This window comes from Lithobates pipiens, unplaced genomic scaffold, assembly GCF_037356315.1.
Source record: "Lithobates pipiens isolate NorthernLeopardFrog02 unplaced genomic scaffold, aLitPip1_a1.2 Scaffold_25, whole genome shotgun sequence".
Lineage (NCBI taxonomy): Eukaryota > Metazoa > Chordata > Amphibia > Anura > Ranidae > Lithobates > Lithobates pipiens.
Window position 1 is genome coordinate 223674156 of NW_027507787.1, and position 25069 is coordinate 223699224.

Consider the following 25069-nt stretch of genomic DNA (forward strand, 5'->3'; position numbering starts at 1 on the left):
GATGCGATAAAGCATTAAAAAGCATTTGGAATGGGCAATCTGTATTCCTGGTAAAAGGCCTCAGGGTGGGAATATATGGGGAGGTGGGCCTCAGGCCAGAATGAGAGACACAAAATGGCGAGATATCTCCCAGAAGTTGGGTTTGTGTCTATCCCATCTGGAGAAGAATCGGGGAGGGTACTGGGACAAAATCACAGGAACTGCTGTTCTATCCAGCACTGTTATATACAAGGTGGATGAATTTTGAGTGAAAACATTCATCAAGTTTACAAGATCCAAGATACCTATGAAAACAATTGTATGAAGTTAACACAAAGTTTCTTTAAGAATTTCACCTGGCCTGAAACAGAAGTTACTGCTCCTCAAGTCTGACACAATGTAGTGTTTCTAATACTATATAAAAAACGACTACTACTACAACAGGAAAACATATGCCAAAGTTAGCAGAGGACCACACTAGAGAAACTGAATTCAATTTTATTTACTTCAAATTTCAAAATGACATTCTTAGTGCAAATGGTCCAGCTCTCGTAGTTTTCTGATCAGTGGCAGTGGGACATTATTGATGAGAGTTTATATAGCAATTCCAGTCATTCAGCCAATGTCAATGCCAAAAAGTTAGAGGAAGAGATCAAATTCATATGCTGTAATCAAAAAAATCTGGAATGTGCATAGTGGTCTGAATGTCGTACATGCTATGGTGAACAACTCCAACATTGGCAAAATTGTCAAAAAAAGCAAAAAATTTTTTTCAAATTTTTACTTCAATTTCACCATTCGGTGACAAATAGAGAGAGTGAAACCATGCACTTGTTCCTGAACACATTTTTTAGATTTTTGTTTTTTTCTACAATTTTGTATGTTATGTATCAGTCTGGTTCTCTGCAGTGACAAGCGCTCCCCCTTCTGATTGGCCATTTTATTACAGCTAAAAAAGGAGAGCCACTGATTGGCTACTAAGACAGAGGCTGTAATGATAATGTGGCCAGAATCAAGCAAGGTGATTGTCACAGGAGGGAGTCAAACTTAGCTATAGGTAAAGATTTCCATAGTTTTATTCTTATGTGTAGTTAGGAAGATATCTGATACATTGTGCTATGCTAACTCAAACTTTCAAAATTTTATTTTTTTTTTGTACCGACAGTGAATTTCCGAATTCTTTCACTTACTGAAGACCTTCAACCCAGACAAAATACGGTAATATAAAAGAACAGTCACACATGTGACACAACCGATTAACCGTTGTTTCACATAATTAATTAGCTTAATATATAAATACTACCAGATGTTTATACTTTTATATTGACTCGCACAGTCTTTCACCTGTACAATATGAGTTCCTATTGGTGTTCTAAAAATTTCTAGAAAGTTACCCGTATTTATCGGTGTATAACATACGCCAGCGTATAACACGCGCCCCAAGTTTAGGAGGGAATTTTAAGGAAAAAAAAGTTATATTTAAATGCCCATAAATGCAGCCTTATCAGTGTCATTTGCAGCCTTGTCATGCAGCCTGTCCATCATTGCAGCCTGTCCATCATTGCAGCCTTGTCATGCAGCCTGTCCATCATTGCAGCCTTGTCATGCAGCCTTGTGCATCGTTGTCCCCTTGTCAGTGTTCATTTCAGATTTTATTTTTAAAAATGGCGCCGCCGAGATGTCCTGTGTATCTTGGTGGCGCCCGGTAGTTCTCGGCCGCCTTCAGACCTTCTTACGGTTTTCGGCCGCTCTTGGCGGCTTTTGGCTGCCTTCGGCCGTTCTTGTCAGCTTTTGGCCGCTCTCGGCCTATCTCTGCGGTTTTCAGCCCCCAAGAAGGGCCGAAGGCAGGCGAAAGCCGCGAGAGGGACGGAAGGCGGCTGATTTTTGATCCTCCAAAAATCACGGAGGATCGGCGTATAACACGCACCCGCGATTTGCCCCTGATTTTAAGGGGAAAAAGGTGCATGTTATACGCCGATAAATATGGTAAGTCCATGTAAAACTAAAATGGTAGCTATGAAGGGGTTGAATCCTTTGTATTTTGGAGACACTAGCAGAGTGTCTAACTATTCCTTCTTGCCATGACAGATACCTGTAAATTATTTAAATTGTGTATTCACAGCGCTTCACTTTTTTTTACATTTTGTTATGTTACAGCCTTATTCCAAAATGGATTCAATTCATTATTTTCCTCAAATTCTACAAACAATACCCCATAATAACAACTTGAAAGGAGTTTGTTTGAAATCTTTGCAAATTTATAAAAAAAATAAAAAATCACGTGTACTTAAGTGTTCACAGCCTTTGCCATGACACTCAAAATTTAGATCAGGTGCCTCCTGTTTCCACTGATCATCCTTGCAATGTTTCTACAACTTGATTGGAGTCCACATGTGGCAAATTTAGTTGACTGGTTGACTGTATATACATTTGGTTTGGGTAGTTATTTGTGGTGTGTCACTGTGGTTGGTTGCTGGTTTATTTTATTGTTTGTTATATTAGAGGTGTGTTTACTTTTGCTTACTACTTATCCTTTTAACAAATCAAATTATTATTTTACACGCGTTTGGTTTTCTCTATCGCGGTCCACACATTTCTGGTCGCACCGGTTCCAGCACTCCACCAATCAGGCCTATATGGTAGAGTGGCCAGACTGAAGCCACTCTTCAGTAAAAGGCACATGACAGCCTGCCTGTAGTTTGCCAAAAGGCACCTGAAGGACTCTCAGACCATGAGAAACAAAATTCTCTGGTCTGATGAAACAAAGAAACAAATGGCAAGCGTCATGTCTGGAGGAAACCAGGCACCACTCATCACCTGGCCAATAACAGTAGCAGGAACTGGGATACTAGTCAGGTTTGAGGGAAAAATGAATGCAGCAATGTACAGAAACATCCTTGATGAAAACCTGCTCCAGAGCACCCTGGACCTCAGACTGAGGCAAAGGTTCATTTTCCAACAGGACAACGACCCTAACCATTTCCGGACTGCCCAGCGCATTTATATTTTGAGGCAAGGCAGCCTGGCTGTGTAAAATCATGTACCTGTATGTGATATTGTGCATGTGAGCCAAAGTTACATAGTTAGTAAGGTTGAATATAGACACCAGTCCATCCAGTTCAACCTGAGTATCATCAGTCCCTACCCTCAAGGAGCCCACAATCCAAGATCCCCAACTCACATTCATATACTAGGGCCAATTTTTTTTTTGGATGGAAGCTAATTAACCTACCAGCATGTCTTTGGAGTGTGGGAGGAAACAAGAGTACCCGTAGGAAACCCACGCAGGCACAGGGAGAACATGCAAACTCTAGGCAGGTTGTGTCATGGTTGGGATTTGAACCAGTGACCCGTTTTACTGCTAGGTGAGAGTGCTACCCACTACACCCCTGTGCCGCCCTAAAAGTGTCACTCCCATTGTGATTGGACACAGCGGGAGCTAATCAGCGAGTCAGGCAGCCACGTTGGCCCCCGGGACCTGCCGATTGTTTGGAGTAAAGGCAGAACAGTGGTCTGCCTATGTAAACAAAGCAGACCGTTGTTCTGTCAGGGAAGTAAAGAGAGATCTTGTGTTTCTACTAAGCAGAAACATGGATCTCTCTTTTTGTCCAGTACATCCACTCCCCAACAGTTAGAAAGCATTCCCTAGGAGCACACTTAACCCTTTGATTGCCCCAGATGTTAACCCCTTCCCTGCCAGTGTCATTTCTTTTTAGCACTGATCACTATACTGGTGTCACTGGTCCCCAAAATGTGTCACTTAGTGTTAGATGTATCTGCCACAATGTTGCAGTCCCAGTGATCACAACCATTACCATTACCAGTAAAAACAATTTTAAAAAAGTCCATAAAAATATCCCATAGTCTGTAGTCATTTTATCTTTTGTGCAAACCAATCAATATACGCTTATTGGGATTTTTTACCAAAAATATGTAGCAGAATACAAATTGGCCTAAATTGATGAAGAAATTAGATTTTTTAATTTTTTTTTTACTGGGTATGTTTTATGGCAGAATGTAAAAAAAATATAGTTTTTTTTCAAAATTGTCACTCTTTACTTTTTTATAATGCAAAAAATAAAAACCGCAGGTGATCAAATACCACCAAAAGAAAACTATTTGTAGGAAAAAAGGACATCAATTTTATTTGAGTACATCATTGCGAGACTATGCAATTGTCAGTTAAAGCAGTGCAGTGCCGGATCGCAAAAAATGGCCTGGTCAGTAAGGAGGTAAAACCTTCTGGAGCTGCAAAGGAGAATGGGAGAAACTGCCCAAAAATAGGTGTGCCAAGCTTGTAGCATCATACTCAAAAAGCCTTGAGTCTGTAATTGGTGCCAAAGGTTCTTCAACAAAGTATTGAGCAAAGGCCGTCAATACTTATGTACATGTGACTTTTTTCACTTTTTTATTTTATTAAATTTGCAAAGGTTTCAAACAAACTTCTTTCACGTCTTCATGTTGTCATTATGGGGTATTGTTTGTAGCATTTTGAAGAAAATAATGAATTGAATCCATTTTGGAATAAGGCTGTAACATGAAAAAATGTGGAAAAAGCGAAGCGCAGTGAATCCTTTCCGGATGCACTGTATACTTAGAGTATCATAGAGTACTTTGTATTTGAGGGTGGATATTGGGTTGAAATAGGTGAAAGAAAGAGAATAGATATGGCGCTATACCTTGTTAAACTCACTAAAAAAGTATATCATAAAATAAAACTGTACAAATTTTCCAGCTTGCTGGCTAATATTTTTAAAACCAGGGATAGGCCTAGATGGACTAAATAATAAAATCAATAAATAATAAAGTGCTGTGGATCAATCCATATTAAATAGTGAATGCAAAGTGAATATAAATTTTCCAGCGTGCTGGTTAGTAAAATGAAATAAAACTGTACAATCCACAAAAAATTTGATAAAATGAATAAATAAATAATTAATAAAAATACCATGAATCAATCAATATTCAATAGTGAAAACTACTCAAAGTGCTTGTGACTGTGATTATGGCACAACCAAATGAATGGTCGTAAAGGGGAACAACAAACCAAATTGTTCAAAATTATACAGACGTGAATACTAGTGGAATAGTGGGTGCAAACACACTGTGTCAAATCTCAGAACATGCCAAAGTTTGCACAATATAAAACAAAGATAAGAATAAAAATTGAGTCCAGAAAGTGAAAAAATCTTGCGGTGACAAGTCAAATGTGAAAGTCCAATTGAATAAGGTTTAAAAATTAAAATTTAAACATAAAACGAAAACGAATTAAAATTTAAACATAAAACGAATATTTGATAGTGAAAAAGGTCTTCTATATATAAGAGATAAGTGGAGGGAGTGACTTCGATATTCGTTCGCAGTGAACGTTTGCAGTGAACGTTTATGAATTTTGCTCTCACCAGAGATATGACCCCGTCCGGGGTGGATCAGCCTCCACAGTATAAGCCACTGTGTCGCTTCTTGGGCTGTCTCTGCTGTGATGCTGGGGAGATCCCTCGTTCTTCCGTGGGGGTGTTGTACCTCGTTTACATGTGATAGAAAAGAGGACTGTCCATGGTGTAGTATGTTTGAAACTCAGTTTATTTGAAACAACCTTAAAAATACTCACATTTAGTACGAAAAAAACACGTATTGTATTAAAAGCGTTCGGAACGTCCACTCGGCTGGCACGCCGTTTGTGCTGAAGGTGTACGTATCTGGCCACGCCCTACGCGTTTCGTCATTCAGACGTCATCTGGAGCGGCCATCTTCATACACCTTTCCACTTTTATAGGGTATAGTTACCAATCGCACATGCGCGGGACCCAGCCGCCATGTTTGCTAAGGGGATTGCCAATGCTAAGCCTATTGCTATGCCGGCCCAGCAGGAAATATATCATTGTGCCTGCTGCTAGTCTAATGTTATTAAACGCAGATTGGGCACTATTCCTATGTAAGTGGAATATATATCATTATAACACCTTTATGCACACACATAAATCGATGTAACCATGAAATTAATATAAATAAAATTATATAGCAATTACAGTGGTTTAACAGTATCTATAAAATTACAGTGGTTTGACAATATCTATAAAAAATTAAATTAAATTGGTTTGACAGTATCTATGAAAAATTAAAAAATTACCATTATCCATAAAGATAAAAATCTATAAAGAAAGAAAAACTGAAAAATGAAGGAGAAATTTGAAGGAAGGAGAAATACTAAAAGGGGAACCAATTTATGTGCATGTGCCTTCTAATGGAACATGAAGGTAGATTAAATCGGTAATAAATAAATTAAAATTAAAATTAAATTTATGCTAGACTTCGTCTCAAATGTGATGGAGGCTAATTGGGTTCCAGAAATGTTTGGATAAAAAGATTAATATTTGACAAACATTGACTCTATTCTGGTATATTACTTTTAAAATATTAAACTATATGCTGTGTTACCCAAAGACTAGAGTAATTGATTCATTTAGGGAAAGAAAATGAATAACATTCGACCTCAGTTGTGATGGCAAAGGTACAATAAAGAAATATGTACAAAATTTATATACCAAGTATAAAAATGTACATGAATAGGAATATATGAAATATACGTATGTAAAAATGTGTGTAAAAAATATATATAAAAAAATATAATAAAAGACATATCCATATATAAAGCGTATATATTAAAAAAAAAAAAAAAAAAAATTTGTTAAAAAAGGGGAGAGACACTGAAATGGTAGAATAGAATATGGTTATCAATAAAAATAGGAATGTTACTATTTTTGCGTTGGGTAGGGGAATTTAAGATGTTGGGACATTAAAATAATGGAACATAAGTTTTTTGTTTCTAAATGCAACCTTATTTCATATTCCGCTGCAATGTATTTCTGTTAAAGGCCTTGTTGATTGTATTACATTCGATCTCCATAAAATGTATTAGGACAAAAATCAGTTAAAAATTGGTTAAAAATTGGTTAAAAAGCAATTGAGATCCAAGTCTATGTTCATTCCATCAGGTTGCAATGTTTCCATATTAAAAATCCATCTGGTTTCATTTTGGGAAATTTTCTTGGTCATATCTTCTCCCCTCCAATGTTCTTTGATTTTATCAATTGCATAAAAAATCATCTGTTTAGGATCTTGATTGTGAAAGTCTCTAAAGTGACGTGAGACACTGTGTTTGTCATATCCTTTTCTGATGTTCTTAACCACTTGCCGACCGCCGCACGACGATGTACGTCGACAGCATGGCACGGGCAGGCATAAGGGCTTACATGTGCGTCCTTGCCTGCCCGCCGGTCGGGGGTCCGATCGGGCCCCCGCCCGGTGCCTGCGGCGGTCGGTATTCGTTCGGGAGCGATCCCGGACGAGGGGACGGCCATTCATTCATGGCCACCCCCTCGCGATCGCTCCCGACGAATGAAAATGTCCCGTGACATCATTTCCTCTCATGTAATGTAAACACAGGAGAGGAAGTGATGTATTCTCTCCTCCGTGTCGGTATTTTTCGTTCCGGCACAGAGGAGAGAGGTTCGGTGAGTTGCACCAACACACCACACATACAGTAGAACATGCCAGGCACACTCACACCCCCCCTTTACCCCCCGATCACCCCCCAATTACCCCTGCCCCCCCAGTCACAGTGACACCAATAGCTTTTTTTTTTTTTTTTTTTTTGCATTGGTGTCATTTGTGACTGTAATAACTGTTAGGGCAGTTAGGGTTAGCCCCCTTTAGTTCTAATGTGCCCCCCTAACCCCCCCAATAAAGGTTTAACCCCGTGATCACCCCCCGTCGCCAGTGTCACTAAGGCTGGGTTCACATTGCAGCGGTTTATGAGAACGAATGTGATTCGCACCGCACTGCAGTGCAAATCACATCCGATCTCTGTGCGATTCGAGTTCAGCCATACAGATAGTATGGCTGAATTCGTGTCGCACCCGCCGCAAATTCGCACGGGACCCTTTTTTTGGCCCGCAGCAGAATCGGATCGCATGGGTGTTCACACCATGCGATCCGAGTTTGCAGATCGCACTGCGATATGCGAACTGATCTGGGGGTGTCATTAACATTTCACTGACACTCCCAGCAGTTCGCATAGGGCAGTGTGAACTGCCGCCGGGAGGCATGCGATGCGGGAACCCGCCGCGGATTCATGGCGTTCCCGCATCGCTCCAGTGTGAACCCAGCCTAATAAGCGATAGTTTTTCTGATCGCTGTATTAGTGTCACAGGTGACGCTAGTTAGGCAGGTAGGTATTTAGGTTCGCCGCAGCTTTTTATAGCGACAGGGACCCCCATATACTACCGCATAAAGCCCCCTGATTGCCCCCTAGTTAACCCTTTCACCAGTGATCACCATATAACTGTTACAGGTGACGCTGGTTGGTTAGTTATTTTTTTTATAGTTTCAGGGCACTCGCAATTTATTACCTAGTCTCACTAGTGTACCCCTAAATTTAGGGGTGTCTACTTTCCAAAATAGGGTCATTTGGGGGGGGGGGGGGTTTGTGCCATCTTGGCATTTTATGGCCTTCAAAACTGTAATAGGTAGTGAGAAGTGAAATCAAAAATTTACGCCCTTAGAAAGCCTGAAGGCGGTGCTTGGTTTTCGGGGCCCCGTACGCGTCTAGGCTCCCAAAAAGTCCCACATATGTGGTATCCCCGTACTCAGGAGAAGCAGCAGAATTTATTTTGGGGTGTCATTTCACATATGCCCATAGCATGTGTGAGCAATATATCATTTAGTGACAACTTTGTGTAAAAAAAAAAAAATATTTTTTTTTGTCATTATTCAATCGCTTGAGGCAAAAAAATAAAATATTCAATGGGCTCAACATGCCACTTATCAATTTCCTTAGGGTGTCTACTTTCCAAAATGGGGTCATTTGGGGGGGTTTTGTACTGCCCTGCCATTTTAGCACCTCAAGAAATGAGATAGGCAGTCGTAAACTAAAAGCTGCGTAAATTCCAGAAAACGTACCTTAGTTTGTAGATGTGACAACTTTTGCGCAAACCAATAAATATACAATTATTGACTTTTTTTTACCAAAGACATGTGGCTGAATACATTTTGGCCTAAATGTATGACTAAAATTGAGTTTATTGGATTTTTCTAATAACAAAAAGTAGAAAATATCATTTTTTTTCAAAATTTGCGGTCTTTTTACGTTTATATCGCAAAAAATAAAAATCGCAGAGGCAATCAAATACCATCAAAAGAAAGCTCTATTTGTGGGAAGAAAAGGACGCAAATTTTGTTTGGGTACAACATTGCATGACCGCGCAATTACCAGTTAAAGCAGCGCAGTGCCAAATTGTAAAAAGACCTCTGGTCATTTACCAGCAAAATGGTCCGGTCTGAAGGTGGTTAATATGTTCTTTAATTCTTACATGCAATTCTCTTGTGGTTCTACCCACGTATTGTTTATGACAAGGACATTCTATAATGTACGTGACATGCGTACTTTTGCATGAAATAAGTTCCTTGATGTTAAATTCTCTCCCATTAGTAGTTGAAGTAAATTTAGTAATTTTTCTACTGGTCTTTTTACTTTTACGGCAGGGAAGACATTGGCCACATTTGAAAAAGCCTTTGAGGTGTTCGGCAATTTTAATTTGTCGTGGGGGGTCAATCGTGTTTTTCACTAAATTATTTCTTAAGTTGGGAGCTTTTTTGTATATGAACGAGGGATTATTGGGCAAGATTTGTTTTAGTACGTCATCTGTTTTCAGAATAGGCCACCGTTTTTTGATAATCCTTTCTATTTCTTTGTGTTGCCTATTAAAACCTGTCAGGAAGGCGGTTTCCATATTCCTGGTCTTCTTGGTATTTGTTTTGCTCTCTAGCAATTGCTTCCTGTCCATTTTTATTACATTTTCTTTGAGAGCCCTCAGGTGGGTTTCTTTGTATCCTTTACTTATGAACCTATTAATGATGACCTCGGCCTGTTTGTTAAAATCTTCTTTTTTTGTGCAATTCCTATACAGTCTTACAAGTTGTCCTCTTGGAATGTTACTAATCCATCTTGGGTGGTGGCAGCTTGAGGTAGGAATGTAGCCATTTCTGTCCGTGGCCTTAAAAAAGGTTCTGGTGCCCAAGGATCCATCCATTTTAAAAATCGGTAAGTCCAGATAGTCTACGCTCTGGTTGTCCCAACTTCCTGTGAACGTAATGTCATAAATATTCTGATTTATCTCATCTAAAAATTGCTGTAATTCCAAGTTGGTGCCTCCCCAGATAATTAAAATATCATCTATGTACCTTTTGTACATCTTGATATTTTTTCTAGTGACTCCATATATTTGTTCTTCCTCCCAATGGTCCAGGAAGAGATTTGCCACGCTGGGTGCGTATTTAGCCCCCATTGCTACTCCTTTAGTTTGGACATAGTGTTTGCCTTTGTACCAAAAATGGTTGTGGGACATAGCCAGCTCTAATCCTTCAAGTATATAGTCAATTTGTTCTTATTTTAATTTGGATCTATTATGGAGGGACCACTTTACTCCATTTAGTCCATCTTTCTGTTTAATGTTTGTGTAGAGAGAATTTACGTCGATTGTTACTAGTATGTCATTTTCTTCTATGTTGATATCCTGGAGTTCCTTTAGGAGCTGTCTACTGTCCTTCAAATATGACTTGCCTTCCACTACCAGTGGTTGTAGGAATCCATCTACATAGGCCCCCAGTCTTGAAAATAAGGAGTCTATCCCACTCACTATGGGTCTTCCTGGGGGCTGTGTTTGATTTTTATGTATCTTCGGTACATAATATATCACTGGAATTTTCGGTGCCTTGGGTATGAGATATCTCGATTCCTTCTTATTGAGTATCCCTTTGTTTAAACCCTTATTGACGTAATCTGTTAATTTTTTGTTATGTTCTTCTTTTGGGTTTTTCTTCAATTGTTTGTAAGTGTCTGGAATACTAAGGAGCTTAGTCATTTCTTCCTCATAGGCGATTTTGTCCAATATTACCAATCCTCCTCCCTTGTCTGCTGGTCTAATGACTATATCTTTTTTCTTTTCTAATTGTTTAATGGTCTTCCATATGCCCTTTCTTTTTGAAGGTTTGATTGTTAACTCTCTGATATCCTTTTCTACCATTTTTTTGAAATCTTTGATGCCTTCATTCTGTTGTTGGTTAGGGTTGAAGACAGAACTGTTTCTTAGTTGGGAATGTTTATATTGTGTCTCTTCCCTATCTATATTTTTAAAATTCTTATTAGCATAAAATTTCTTGATATTTAATTTTCTTATGAACTTTTGTAGGTCTATGAAGGTCTCGAACTTGTCCAAGTTCTTATCTGGTGCAAATTTTAGGCCTAGGTCTAATATTTTTAGTTCCTCCTCATTGAACGTGGCCTGGCTAAGATTATGGATGCCTTTCCCTAGTGTTCTCTCCTTCTTTTTCTTGTGGCCTCCTCTCTTTCCCCTCTTTCGTTTTCTTCCACCCATCTTGGTGGTCTGTATTCTCTCCTCTGGTTCTCTGGGAATTCCATGTATTCTCTTCTTGTGTGCCCTGGGCCATTCCATCTGGGGTTCCAGCCTCCATTTCTTCTGGGTGGTCCCTGGTATTGGTTTCTTGTTGGATACCGGAATGGTCTCCATCCCCCTTTTTGTCCATATGGGGGATTTCCTGGTGGTCTGTGGCCTTGATCCCTGTGAAAATCCCTTTGGTATCTGTTATGGAAAGTTGTTGCTCGAGGGTAATCCCTAAGGGGAGAGTATCTGTTTTGATGTGTCGGAATGTTATAAGTCCCTGGGTCTTGGTATTGGTTATTTCTAGGGGTATCCCATTCTCTTCTATTGGGATTGTCATAATTACTTGTTTCAGTCCTCCGGTAATTCGGTGTGCGGGGTGCTATGGTTCTTCCCATCCTATTAGGGGTCGGTGTAGGTTGTTGCCATGTTTCTACTATCCTATTTTCTTGTTCTTCTACTGAGTCTTCTCCCATGGATATGTCATTTTCTTCTTCCGTGTAGGTAGTATCCGTCTGCCACTTATATACTTGTTGATTTTTATAGTCTAACACGTCTCTACGAAACTTTTTCAGTTTTTTCTGTTGGATATCCTTATCATATTTCTTAATAGTTTCCTGTAGACATTTTTCTTTCTCTTTATATTCATTTGTGTCGCTATATGCCAACATATGGTCTCTGATTTGTGAAATCTCTATTTCAATATTTTTAAGTTTGACTTGTCTTCTTACTACTATTTTTTGTAGTAGAAACGTTTCGTTTTCATTGAAAAATTTGTACCACTCTTCCATTAGGTGTTTATCATTTAGAGCGTCATTGGGTGAGACGTCCCATCTTAGTCTTCTAGGTGTTATTTTTTCTGAGATGTACATCTCCAAAATGGCTACGTCCCACCATACTCTTAATTGTTTCTCTAAATTATGTTTCAACTGTTTAAACAGGCTATCCAAATCTTGCTTATTTACTGCTTGTTCTTGGTTGAACACTTCAACCAGGTTAATGGCTCTACTGTTAACATATTTAAAAAGGTCCATTGCTGCACCCTAAAGATTTTAAAGTCGTAGGACTTTAAATAAATGGTAATAAAAACAAAGGGATAGGATGCGCTATGGAATTTGTTATACAGAGAGTATGTAGTGTAATGTAGGTAAGAGCAGCCTCTATTATGTTTCCATCCAGATGGTTGGAACAGTGAAATAGGTGAAAGAAAGAGAATAGATATGGCGCTATACCTTGTTAAACTCACTAAAAAAGTATATCATAAAATAAAACTGTACAAATTTTCCAGCTTGCTGGCTAATATTTTTAAAACCAGGGATAGGCCTAGATGGACTAAATAATAAAATCAATAAATAATAAAGTGCTGGGGATCAATCCATATTAAATAGTGAATGCAAAGTGAATATAAATTTTCCAGCGTGCTGGTTAGTAAAATGAAATAATACTGTACAATCCACAAAAAATTTGATAAAATGAATAAATAAATAATTAATAAAAATACCATGAATCAATCAATATTCAATAGTGAAAACTACTCAAAGTGCTTGTGACTGTGATTATGGCACAACCAAATGAATGGTCGTAAAGGGGAACAACAAACCAAATTGTTCAAAATTATACAGACGTGAATACTAGTGGAATAGTGGGTGCAAACACACTGTGTCAAATCTCAGAACATGCCAAAGTTTGCACAATATAAAACAAAGATAAGAATAAAAATTGAGTCCAGAAAGTGAAAAAATCTTGCGGTGACAAGTCAAATGTGAAAGTCCAATTGAATAAGGTTTAAAAATTAAAATTTAAACATAAAACGAAAACGAATTAAAATTTAAACATAAAACGAATATTTGATAGTGAAAAAGGTCTTCTATATATAAGAGATAAGTGGAGGGAGTGACTTCGATATTCGTTCGCAGTGAACGTTTGCAGTGAACGTTTATGAATTTTGCTCTCACCAGAGATATGACCCCGTCCGGGGTGGATCAGCCTCCACAGTATAAGCCACTGTGTCGCTTCTTGGGCTGTCTCTGCTGTGATGCTGGGGAGATCCCTCGTGGGGGTGTTGTACCTCGTTTACATGTGATAGAAAAGAGGACTGTCCATGGTGTAGTATGTTTGAAACTCAGTTTATTTGAAACAACCTTAAAAATACTCACATTTAGTACGAAAAAAACACGTATTGTATTAAAAGCGTTCGGAACGTCCACTCGGCTGGCACGCCGTTTGTGCTGAAGGTGTACGTATCTGGCCACGCCCTACGCGTTTCGTCATTCAGACGTCATCTGGAGCGGCCATCTTCATACACCTTTCCACTTTTATAGGGTATAGTTACCAATCGCACATGCGCGGGACCCAGCCGCCATGTTTGCTAAGGGGATTGCCAATGCTAAGCCTATTGCTATGCCGGCCCAGCAGGAAATATATCATTGTGCCTGCTGCTAGTCTAATGTTATTAAACGCAGATTGGGCACTATTCCTATGTAAGTGGAATATATATCATTATAACACCTTTATGCACACACATAAATCGATGTAACCATGAAATTAATATAAATAAAATTATATAGCAATTACAGTGGTTTAACAGTATCTATAAAATTACAGTGGTTTGACAATATCTATAAAAAATTAAATTAAATTGGTTTGACAGTATCTATGAAAAATTAAAAAATTACCATTATCCATAAAGATAAAAATCTATAAAGAAAGAAAAACTGAAAAATGAAGGAGAAATTTGAAGGAAGGAGAAATACTAAAAGGGGAACCAATTTATGTGTATGTGCCTTCTAATGGAACATGAAGGTAGATTAAATCGGTAATAAATAAATTAAAATTAAAATTAAATTTATGCTAGACTTCGTCTCAAATGTGATGGAGGCTAATTGGGTTCCAGAAATGTTTGGATAAAAAGATTAATATTTGACAAACATTGACTCTATTCTGGTATATTACTTTTAAAATATTAAACTATATGCTGTGTTACCCAAAGACTAGAGTAATTGATTCATTTAGGGAAAGAAAATGAATAACATTCGACCTCAGTTGTGATGGCAAAGGTACAATAAAGAAATATGTACAAAATTTATATACCAAGTATAAAAATGTACATGAATAGGAATATATGAAATATACGTATGTAAAAATGTGTGTAAAAAATATATATAAAAAAATATAATAAAAGACATATCCATATATAAAGCGTATATATTAAAAAAAAAAAAAAAAAAAATTTGTTAAAAAAGGGGAGAGACACTGAAATGGTAGAATAGAATATGGTTATCAATAAAAATAGGAATGTTACTATTTTTGCGTTGGGTAGGGGAATTTAAGATGTTGGGACATTAAAATAATGGAACATAAGTTTTTTGTTTCTAAATGCAACCTTATTTCATATTCCGCTGCAATGTATTTCTGTTAAAGGCCTTGTTGATTGTATTACATTCGATCTCCATAAAATGTATTAGGACAAAAATCAGTTAAAAATTGGTTAAAAATTGGTTAAAAAGCAATTGAGATCCAAGTCTATGTTCATTCCATCAGGTTGCAATGTTTCCATATTAAAAATCCATCTGGTTTCATTTTGGGAAATTTTCTTGGTCATATCTTCTCCCCTCCAATGTTCTTTGATTTTATCAATTGCATAAAAAATCATCTGTTTAGGATCTTGATTGTGAAAGTCTCTAAAGTGACGTGAGACACTGTGTTTGTCATATCCTTTTCTGATGTTCTTAACCACTTGCCGACCGCCGCACGACGATGTACGTCGACAGCATGGCACGGGCAGGCATAAGGGCTTACATGTGCGTCCTTGCCTGCCCGCCGGTCGGGGGTCCGATCGGGCCCCCGCCCGGTGCCTGCGGCGGTCGGTATTCGTTCGGGAGCGATCCCGGACGAGGGGACGGCCATTCATTCATGGCCACCCCCTCGCGATCGCTCCCGACGAATGAAAATGTCCCGTGACATCATTTCCTCTCATGTAATGTAAACACAGGAGAGGAAGTGATGTATTCTCTCCTCCGTGTCGGTATTTTTCGTTCCGGCACAGAGGAGAGAGGTTCGGTGAGTTGCACCAACACACCACACATACAGTAGAACATGCCAGGCACACTCACACCCCCCCTTTACCCCCCGATCACCCCCCAATTACCCCTGCCCCCCCAGTCACAGTGACACCAATAGCTTTTTTTTTTTTTTTTTTTTGCATTGGTGTCATTTGTGACTGTAATAACTGTTAGGGCAGTTAGGGTTAGCCCCCTTTAGTTCTAATGTGCCCCCCTAACCCCCCCAATAAAGGTTTAACCCCGTGATCACCCCCCGTCGCCAGTGTCACTAAGGCTGGGTTCACATTGCAGCGGTTTATGAGAACGAATGTGATTCGCACCGCACTGCAGTGCAAATCACATCCGATCTCTGTGCGATTCGAGTTCAGCCATACAGATAGTATGGCTGAATTCGTGTCGCACCCGCCGCAAATTCGCACGGGACCCTTTTTTTGGCCCGCAGCAGAATCGGATCGCATGGGTGTTCACACCATGCGATCCGAGTTTGCAGATCGCACTGCGATATGCGAACTGATCTGGGGGTGTCATTAACATTTCACTGACACTCCCAGCAGTTCGCATAGGGCAGTGTGAACTGCCGCCGGGAGGCATGCGATGCGGGAACCCGCCGCGGATTCATGGCGTTCCCGCATCGCTCCAGTGTGAACCCAGCCTAATAAGCGATAGTTTTTCTGATCGCTGTATTAGTGTCACAGGTGACGCTAGTTAGGCAGGTAGGTATTTAGGTTCGCCGCAGCTTTTTATAGCGACAGGGACCCCCATATACTACCGCATAAAGCCCCCTGATTGCCCCCTAGTTAACCCTTTCACCAGTGATCACCATATAACTGTTACAGGTGACGCTGGTTGGTTAGTTATTTTTTTTATAGTTTCAGGGCACTCGCAATTTATTACCTAGTCTCACTAGTGTACCCCTAAATTTAGGGGTGTCTACTTTCCAAAATAGGGTCATTTGGGGGGGGGGGGGTTTGTGCCATCTTGGCATTTTATGGCCTTCAAAACTGTAATAGGTAGTGAGAAGTGAAATCAAAAATTTACGCCCTTAGAAAGCCTGAAGGCGGTGCTTGGTTTTCGGGGCCCCGTACGCGTCTAGGCTCCCAAAAAGTCCCACATATGTGGTATCCCCGTACTCAGGAGAAGCAGCAGAATTTATTTTGGGGTGTCATTTCACATATGCCCATAGCATGTGTGAGCAATATATCATTTAGTGACAACTTTGTGTAAAAAAAAAAAAATATTTTTTTTTGTCATTATTCAATCGCTTGAGGCAAAAAAATAAAATATTCAATGGGCTCAACATGCCACTTATCAATTTCCTTAGGGTGTCTACTTTCCAAAATGGGGTCATTTGGGGGGGTTTTGTACTGCCCTGCCATTTTAGCACCTCAAGAAATGAGATAGGCAGTCGTAAACTAAAAGCTGCGTAAATTCCAGAAAACGTACCTTAGTTTGTAGATGTGACAACTTTTGCGCAAACCAATAAATATACAATTATTGACTTTTTTTTACCAAAGACATGTGGCTGAATACATTTTGGCCTAAATGTATGACTAAAATTGAGTTTATTGGATTTTTCTAATAACAAAAAGTAGAAAATATCATTTTTTTTCAAAATTTGCGGTCTTTTTACGTTTATATCGCAAAAAATAAAAATCGCAGAGGCAATCAAATACCATCAAAAGAAAGCTCTATTTGTGGGAAGAAAAGGACGCAAATTTTGTTTGGGTACAACATTGCATGACCGCGCAATTACCAGTTAAAGCAGCGCAGTGCCAAATTGTAAAAAGACCTCTGGTCATTTACCAGCAAAATGGTCCGGTCTGAAGGTGGTTAATATGTTCTTTAATTCTTACATGCAATTCTCTTGTGGTTCTACCCACGTATTGTTTATGACAAGGACATTCTATAATGTACGTGACATGCGTACTTTTGCATGAAATAAGTTCCTTGATGTTAAATTCTCTCCCATTAGTAGTTGAAGTAAATTTAGTAATTTTTCTACTGGTCTTTTTACTTTTACGGCAGGGAAGACATTGGCCACATTTGAAAAAGCCTTTGAGGTGTTCGGCAATTTTAATTTGTCGTGGGGGGTCAATCGTGTTTTTCACTAAATTATTTCTTAAGTTGGGAGCTTTTTTGTATATGAACGAGGGATTATTGGGCAAGATTTGTTTTAGTACGTCATCTGTTTTCAGAATAGGCCACCGTTTTTTGATAATCCTTTCTATTTCTTTGTGTTGCCTATTAAAACCTGTCAGGAAGGCGGTTTCCATATTCCTGGTCTTCTTGGTATTTGTTTTGCTCTCTAGCAATTGCTTCCTGTCCATTTTTATTACATTTTCTTTGAGAGCCCTCAGGTGGGTTTCTTTGTATCCTTTACTTATGAACCTATTAATGATGACCTCGGCCTGTTTGTTAAAATCTTCTTTTTTTGTGCAATTCCTATACAGTCTTACAAGTTGTCCTCTTGGAATGTTACTAATCCATCTTGGGTGGTGGCAGCTTGAGGTAGGAATGTAGCCATTTCTGTCCGTGGCCTTAAAAAAGGTTCTGGTGCCCAAGGATCCATCCATTTTAAAAATCGGTAAGTCCAGATAGTCTACGCTCTGGTTGTCCCAACTTCCTGTGAACGTAATGTCATAAATATTCTGATTTATCTCATCTAAAAATTGCTGTAATTCCAAGTTGGTGCCTCCCCAGATAATTAAAATATCATCTATGTACCTTTTGTACATCTTGATATTTTTTCTAGTGACTCCATATATTTGTTCTTCCTCCCAATGGTCCAGGAAGAGATTTGCCACGCTGGGTGCGTATTTAGCCCCCATTGCTACTCCTTTAGTTTGGACATAGTGTTTGCCTTTGTACCAAAAATGGTTGTGGGACATAGCCAGCTCTAATCCTTCAAGTATATAGTCAATTTGTTCTTATTTTAATTTGGATCTATTATGGAGGGACCACTTTACTCCATTTAGTCCATCTTTCTGTTTAATGTTTGTGTAGAGAGAATTTACGTCGATTGTTACTAGTATGTCATTTTCTTCTATGTTGATATCCTGGAGTTCCTTTAGGAGCTGTCTACTGTCCTTCAAATATGACTTGCCTTCCACTACCAGTGGTTGTAGGAATCCATCTACATAGGCCCCCAGTCTTGAAAATAAGGAGTCTATCCCACTCACTATGGGTCTTCCTGGGGGCTGTGTTTGATTTTTATGTATCTTCGGTACATAATATATCACTGGAATTTTCGGTGCCTTGGGTATGAGATATCTCGATTCCTTCTTATTGAGTATCCCTTTGTTTAAACCCTTATTGACGTAATCTGTTAATTTTTTGTTATGTTCTTCTTTTGGGTTTTTCTTCAATTGTTTGTAAGTGTCTGGAATACTAAGGAGCTTAGTCATTTCTTCCTCATAGGCGATTTTGTCCAATATTACCAATCCTCCTCCCTTGTCTGCTGGTCTAATGACTATATCTTTTTTCTTTTCTAATTGTTTAATGGTCTTCCATATGCCCTTTCTTTTTGAAGGTTTGATTGTTAACTCTCTGATATCCTTTTCTACCATTTTTTTGAAATCTTTGATGCCTTCATTCTGTTGTTGGTTAGGGTTGAAGACAGAACTGTTTCTTAGTTGGGAATGTTTATATTGTGTCTCTTCCCTATCTATATTTTTAAAATTCTTATTAGCATAAAATTTCTTGATATTTAATTTTCTTATGAACTTTTGTAGGTCTATGAAGGTCTCGAACTTGTCCAAGTTCTTATCTGGTGCAAATTTTAGGCCTAGGTCTAATATTTTTAGTTCCTCCTCATTGAACGTGGCCTGGCTAAGATTATGGATGCCTTTCCCTAGTGTTCTCTCCTTCTTTTTCTTGTGGCCTCCTCTCTTTCCCCTCTTTCGTTTTCTTCCACCCATCTTGGTGGTCTGTATTCTCTCCTCTGGTTCTCTGGGAATTCCATGTATTCTCTTCTTGTGTGCCCTGGGCCATTCCATCTGGGGTTCCAGCCTCCATTTCTTCTGGGTGGTCCCTGGTATTGGTTTCTTGTTGGATACCGGAATGGTCTCCATCCCCCTTTTTGTCCATATGGGGGATTTCCTGGTGGTCTGTGGCCTTGATCCCTGTGAAAATCCCTTTGGTATCTGTTATGGAAAGTTGTTGCTCGAGGGTAATCCCTAAGGGGAGAGTATCTGTTTTGATGTGTCGGAATGTTATAAGTCCCTGGGTCTTGGTATTGGTTATTTCTAGGGGTATCCCATTCTCTTCTATTGGGATTGTCATAATTACTTGTTTCAGTCCTCCGGTAATTCGGTGTGCGGGGTGCTATGGTTCTTCCCATCCTATTAGGGGTCGGTGTAGGTTGTTGCCATGTTTCTACTATCCTATTTTCTTGTTCTTCTACTGAGTCTTCTCCCATGGATATGTCATTTTCTTCTTCCGTGTAGGTAGTATCCGTCTGCCACTTATATACTTGTTGATTTTTATAGTCTAACACGTCTCTACGAAACTTTTTCAGTTTTTTCTGTTGGATATCCTTATCATATTTCTTAATAGTTTCCTGTAGACATTTTTCTTTCTCTTTATATTCATTTGTGTCGCTATATGCCAACATATGGTCTCTGATTTGTGAAATCTCTATTTCAATATTTTTAAGTTTGACTTGTCTTCTTACTACTATTTTTTGTAGTAGAAACGTTTCGCTTTCATTGAAAAATTTGTACCACTCTTCCATTAGGTGTTTATCATTTAGAGCGTCATTGGGTGAGACGTCCCATCTTAGTCTTCTAGGTGTTATTTTTTCTGAGATGTACATCTCCAAAATGGCTACGTCCCACCATACTCTTAATTGTTTCTCTAAATTATGTTTCAACTGTTTAAACAGGCTATCCAAATCTTGCTTATTTACTGCTTGTTCTTGGTTGAACACTTCAACCAGGTTAATGGCTCTACTGTTAACATATTTAAAAAGGTCCATTGCTGCACCCTAAAGATTTTAAAGTCGTAGGACTTTAAATAAATGGTAATAAAAACAAAGGGATAGGATGCGCTATGGAATTTGTTATACAGAGAGTATGTAGTGTAATGTAGGTAAGAGCAGCCTCTATTATGTTTCCATCCAGATGGTTGGAACAGTGAAATAGGTGAAAGAAAGAGAATAGATATGGCGCTATACCTTGTTAAACTCACTAAAAAAGTATATCATAAAATAAAACTGTACAAATTTTCCAGCTTGCTGGCTAATATTTTTAAAACCAGGGATAGGCCTAGATGGACTAAATAATAAAATCAATAAATAATAAAGTGCTGGGGATCAATCCATATTAAATAGTGAATGCAAAGTGAATATAAATTTTCCAGCGTGCTGGTTAGTAAAATGAAATAATACTGTACAATCCACAAAAAATTTGATAAAATGAATAAATAAATAATTAATAAAAATACCATGAATCAATCAATATTCAATAGTGAAAACTACTCAAAGTGCTTGTGACTGTGATTATGGCACAACCAAATGAATGGTCGTAAAGGGGAACAACAAACCAAATTGTTCAAAATTATACAGACGTGAATACTAGTGGAATAGTGGGTGCAAACACACTGTGTCAAATCTCAGAACATGCCAAAGTTTGCACAATATAAAACAAAGATAAGAATAAAAATTGAGTCCAGAAAGTGAAAAAATCTTGCGGTGACAAGTCAAATGTGAAAGTCCAATTGAATAAGGTTTAAAAATTAAAATTTAAACATAAAACGAAAACGAATTAAAATTTAAACATAAAACGAATATTTGATAGTGAAAAAGGTCTTCTATATATAAGAGATAAGTGGAGGGAGTGACTTCGATATTCGTTCGCAGTGAACGTTTGCAGTGAACGTTTATGAATTTTGCTCTCACCAGAGATATGACCCCGTCCGGGGTGGATCAGCCTCCACAGTATAAGCCACTGTGTCGCTTCTTGGGCTGTCTCTGCTGTGATGCTGGGGAGATCCCTCGTGGGGGTGTTGTACCTCGTTTACATGTGATAGAAAAGAGGACTGTCCATGGTGTAGTATGTTTGAAACTCAGTTTATTTGAAACAACCTTAAAAATACTCACATTTAGTACGAAAAAAACACGTATTGTATTAAAAGCGTTCGGAACGTCCACTCGGCTGGCACGCCGTTTGTGCTGAAGGTGTACGTATCTGGCCACGCCCTACGCGTTTCGTCATTCAGACGTCATCTGGAGCGGCCATCTTCATACACCTTTCCACTTTTATAGGGTATAGTTACCAATCGCGCATGCGCGGGACCCAGCCGCCATGTTTGCTAAGGGGATTGCCAATGCTAAGCCTATTACTATGCCGGCCCAGCAGGAAATATATCATTGTGCCTGCTGCTAGTCTAATGTTATTAAATGCAGATTGGGCACTATTCCTATGTAAGTGGAATATATATCATTATAACACCTTTATGCACACACATAAATCGATGTAACCATGAAATTAATATAAATAAAATTATATAGCAATTGCAGTGGTTTAACAGTATCTATAAAATTACAGTGGTTTGACAATATCTATAAAAAATTAAATTCAATTGGTTTGACAGTATCTATGAAAAATTAAAAAATTACCATTATCCATAAAGATAAAAATCTATAAAGAAAGAAAAACTGAAAAATGAAGGAGAAATTTGAAGGAAAGGAGAAATACTAAAAGGGGAACCAATTTATGTGTATGTGCCTTATAATGGAACATGAAGGTAGATTAAATCGGTAATAAATAAATTAAAATTAAAATTAAATTTATGCTAGACTTCGTCTCAAATGTGAAGGAGGCTAATTGGGTTTCAAAAAAATGGTAGAAAAGGATATCAGAGAGTTAACAATCAAACCTTCAAAAAGAAAGGGCATATGGAAGACCATTAAACAATTAGAAAAGAAAAAAGATATAGTCATTAGACCAGCAGACAAGGGAGGAGGGTTGGTAATATTGGACAAAATCGCCTATGAGGAAGAAATGACTAAGCTCCTTAGTATTCCAGACACTTACAAACAATTGAAGAAAAACCCAAAAGAAGAACATAACAAAAAATTAACAGATTACGTCAATAAGGGTTTAAACAAAGGGATACTCAATAAGAAGGAATCGAGATATCTCATACCCAAGGCACTGAAAATTCCAGTGATATATTATGTACCGAAGATACATAAAAATCAAACACAGCCCCCAGGAAGACCCATAGTGAGTGGGATAGACTCCTTATTTTCAAGACTGGGGGCCTATGTAGATGGATTCCTACAACCACTGGTAGTGGAAGGCAAGTCATATTTGAAGGACAGTAGACAGCTCCTAAAGGAACTCCAGGATATCAACATAGAAGAAAATGACATACTAGTAACAATCGACGTAAATTCTCTCTACACAAACATTAAACAGAAAGATGGACTAAATGGAGTAAAGTGGGCCCTCCATAATAGATCCAAATTAAAACAAGAACAAATTGACTATATACTTGAAGGATTAGAGCTGGCTATGTCCCACAACCATTTTTGGTACAAAGGCAAACACTATGTCCAAACTAAAGGAGTAGCAATGGGGGCTAAATACGCACCCAGCGTGGCAAATCTCTTCCTGGACCATTGGGAGGAAGAACAAATATATGGAGTCACTAGAAAAAATATCAAGATGTACAAAAGGTACATAGATGATATTTTAATTATCTGGGGAGGCACCAACTTGGAATTACAGCAATTTTTAGATGAGATAAATCAGAATATTTATGACATTACGTTCACAGGAAGTTGGGACAACCAGAGCGTAGACTATCTGGACTTACCGATTTTTAAAATGGATGGATCCTTGGGCACCAGAACCTTTTTTAAGGCCACGGACAGAAATGGCTACATTCCTACCTCAAGCTGCCACCACCCAAGATGGATTAGTAACATTCCAAGAGGACAACTTGTAAGACTGTATAGGAATTGCACAAAAAAAGAAGATTTTAACAAACAGGCCGAGGTCATCATTAATAGGTTCATAAGTAAAGGATACAAAGAAACCCACCTGAGGGCTCTCAAAGAAAATGTAATAAAAATGGACAGGAAGCAATTGCTAGAGAGCAAAACAAATACCAAGAAGACCAGGAATATGGAAACCGCCTTCCTGACAGGTTTTAATAGGCAACACAAAGAAATAGAAAGGATTATCAAAAAACGGTGGCCTATTCTGAAAACAGATGACGTACTAAAACAAATCTTGCCCAATAATCCCTCGTTCATATACAAAAAAGCTCCCAACTTAAGAAATAATTTAGTGAAAAACACGATTGACCCCCCACGACAAATTAAAATTGCCGAACACCTCAAAGGCTTTTTTAAATGTGGCCAATGTCTTCCCTGCCGTAAAAGTAAAAAGACCAGTAGAAAAATTACTAAATTTACTTCAACTACTAATGGGAGAGAATTTAACATCAAGGAACTTATTTCATGCAAAAGTACGCATGTCACGTACATTATAGAATGTCCTTGTCATAAACAATACGTGGGTAGAACCACAAGAGAATTGCATGTAAGAATTAAAGAACATATTAAGAACATCAGAAAAGGATATGACAAACACAGTGTCTCACGTCACTTTAGAGACTTTCACAATCAAGATCCTAAACAGATGATTTTTTATGCAATTGATAAAATCAAAGGACATTGGAGGGGAGAAGATATGACCAAGAAAATTTCCCAAAATGAAACCAGATGGATTTTTAATATGGAAACATTGCAACCTGATGGAATGAACATAGACTTGGATCTCAATTGCTTTTTAACCAATTTTTAACCAATTTTTAACAGATTTTTGTCCTAATACATTTTATGGAGATCGAATGTAATACAATCAACAAGGCCTTTAACAGAAATACATTGCAGCGGAATATGAAATAAGGTTGCATTTAGAAACAAAAAACTTATGTTCCATTATTTTAATGTCCCAACATCTTAAATTCCCCTACCCAACGCAAAAATAGTAACATTCCTATTTTTATTGATAACCATATTCTATTCTACCATTTCAGTGTCTCCCCCCTTTTTTAACAATTTTTTTTTTTTTTTTTTTTTTTATATATACGCTTTATATATGGATATGTTTTTTATTATATTTTTTTATATATATTTTTTACACACATTTTTACATACGTATATTTCATATATTCCTATTCATGTACATTTTTATACTTGGTATATAAATTTTGTACATATTTCTTTATTGTACCTTTGCCATCACAACTGAGGTCGAATGTTATTCATTTTCTTTCCCTAAATGAATCAATTACTCTAGTCTTTGGGTAACACAGCATATAGTTTAATATTTTAAAAGTAATATACCAGAATAGAGTCAATGTTTGTCAAATATTAATCTTTTTATCCAAACATTTCTGGAACCCAATTAGCCTCCTTCACATTTGAGACGAAGTCTAGCATAAATTTAATTTTAATTTTAATTTATTTATTACCGATTTAATCTACCTTCATGTTCCATTATAAGGCACATACACATAAATTGGTTCCCCTTTTAGTATTTCTCCTTCCTTCAA

General features: G+C 38.0%; 1 protein-coding gene across 1 annotated transcript in view; it reads left to right on the forward strand.

The window, feature by feature from the left end:
* LOC143930915 (alpha-2-macroglobulin-like protein 1) overlaps positions 1-25069 on the forward strand; it is a 139133-nt gene that overhangs the window by 10924 nt on the left and 103140 nt on the right. The window contains exon 4 of the mRNA XM_077455601.1: positions 1145-1197. Coding sequence (XP_077311727.1) covers positions 1145-1197 — 53 coding nt within the window. The remainder of the gene's footprint in view (positions 1-1144; positions 1198-25069) is intronic.